At 36.5% G+C, this 2193-nt stretch overlaps 1 protein-coding gene across 1 annotated transcript; it reads right to left on the bottom strand.

Annotated features, from left to right (window-relative positions):
* Positions 1-392: 392 nt before the first annotated feature.
* Positions 393-1675, bottom strand: LOC123221206 (ethylene-responsive transcription factor RAP2-3-like). The gene is made up of 2 exons (XM_044643974.1): positions 1409-1675; positions 393-1175 (listed from the first exon to the last, which is right to left on the bottom strand). Exons 1-2 carry the CDS (start codon positions 1569-1571, stop codon positions 562-564), a joined length of 777 nt encoding a protein of 258 aa, XP_044499909.1. The 5' UTR covers positions 1572-1675; the 3' UTR covers positions 393-561.
* Positions 1676-2193: the final 518 nt, after the last annotated feature.

Genomic DNA, 2193 nt, shown 5'->3' with positions numbered 1-2193 from the left:
AAAACAGCTATCTTTCCTGTATAATAAGCAAAACTGAATATCGAAAGCTCCAATAACATCAATCATCAAAAGATGCACAATATAATATGGCAAAACCCTTTATGCAATTTGTATGGTAATAAGAACAGGACGAGTTGCAGGTAGGATTTACTGATATATATAAGTTCAATGGCCGGCAATCTATGGTGATTGATGCTGATCGCTGCACTAATATACCGACGGTCTATCAGATACAATAATCTTCCGTTGATGTCAAAGGCTTCGTATAATAAAATGAAATCTTCATAAGATGACAAAAAAGTAATCCCAGCTGGGTTTAGAAATATTTGAAAAGAAGGCTTGAAATCAATCTCAGAAGTAAAGACGAAGATCTTAATACATGCACCGACAAATTTGAAAACAACCATGCATTATGCTTCTTTTTCTGCAGGCAATGAAGCTGCAGCAAGAAGCCATAGCTATTTTGTCTCTGCTTATTTATCTCCTATTTACAATGCACAGATGATGAACTCAACATATATTAAAGCATGAAACTGAAACACCAACAGAAGAACCATATAATTAGTACATTAAGAGGTGATCACGATCAATATTCTGCTGATAAACAGGCGCCACCACGTCATCCAGCATCCATAAATCAGCTGAGTAACAGTCGCCGTTTCCGTTCAGCTGCTGAGTCGTTGGATCCAGCCCCAGGAACGTTTCCAAGCTGCAGATTTGCTCTTTCAGCTCCAGCTCGTTGTTATTCCGCCCAACTTCATTGGGTTGATGATAAAACTCGTTTTCAAACCCGAAATCCGCGTAGGGTGATGGTAAACTCGGCTGAGTCAACTCGGGTGGGGATATGCAGCAGCGCTTTTTAGACGGAGGTTCGTCTTGAGGTGGTGGGGTAGGCGGAGGTGGTGGAGTAGGCGGAGGTGCTGGTGGTTCAGAAAAGTTGAGCTTGGCTTTATCTCCACGTATGCGCTTGGCGGCTTCGTCGTAGGCTCTGGCGGCTTCTTCGGCTGTGTTGTAAGTACCGAGCCAGACTCGGACACCCTTGTGAGGATCTCTAATTTCAGCCGCCCACTTCCCCCATGGCCGCTGCCTTATTCCTCTGTAAACGTTCTTCCGAGTTCGTTGAGTCTTAGCTTTACCTTCCACCTGCTTCTTCTTTTCACCTTTTCCGTTCCCCTCTATAAATTGAAACAAAAATTATAAAAATTATAATCTTTTCAGAGATTAAAATATGAAACACTTAGTTAGATCTCGTATTATATTCTAGCAGCTCTGCCATATCCATTAAAGGGCATTAACTGCAACTGTCAACTTTCTAAAAAAGGTAAAAACCCAAATAAACAGACATTTCTAGACGATCAAGATCGAACCTTTAGATATACCCAGATGAGAAAAGAAGAAAAAACTTCACCTTTCTGAAGTTCGCCTGGTTTTTGTTGAGATTCAAACTGCTTAGCGTAGTCCAAGCCCAAGAGGTCAGAAATGATGTCAAGCTCCGACCACAAGTCTTCCGCGGTCAATTTCCGGCCACGCTTCAACTCAACGAAATCGGAAATAATGGCACCGCCGCACATCTTGTTCGGTGTGTGATACTTTCAGAGAAAGCAAAGAGAGAGAAGAGAGGATTGTATTGTACTGTATTATATAGTGGTGGAGTAATAAATTTATAGCGTCAGCCAGGGACGGTTTCTGTTTTAATGAGCCTCATAAACAGACAAATAGATTTTTATATTGTATCAACCTATTAATGGTATATATATTTATGTATAAATAATATTGTGTATATTTATTTTTAATATATAATTTATATATCTAATAATATGTTATTATATAATTAAATAATTTTAAAATATATATTATTATATAATAAAAAAATATCTAATTATATGATAATATTTTATCTGTGTATATAAATTATCTACAAAAATAAATACATATAATATTACTTTTTTATATATAATCAAATATTATTTTTTTTATTATTTAAAATTATTAAATTATATAATAATATATATAGATATGTATTTATTTTTTTAAATAAATTTTATTTTGTTTTTGTTATGATTATGATGATCTGACGGTTGAGAGAAGACCAATGAAGTTGAATCAACGCAAAAGCCAGGACCAGGACCGCAAAATGAAAAAGGAAATATGACCGTGCGATCATGGGGGAATTTAGAAGCAAGTGAAAGTGGG

The sequence above is a fragment of the Mangifera indica genome, chromosome 7 (assembly GCF_011075055.1).
Source record: "Mangifera indica cultivar Alphonso chromosome 7, CATAS_Mindica_2.1, whole genome shotgun sequence".
Lineage (NCBI taxonomy): Eukaryota > Viridiplantae > Streptophyta > Magnoliopsida > Sapindales > Anacardiaceae > Mangifera > Mangifera indica.
The sequence above is the reverse complement of the archived record's forward strand: the minus strand, read 5'-3'. Positions and strand labels throughout refer to the sequence as shown.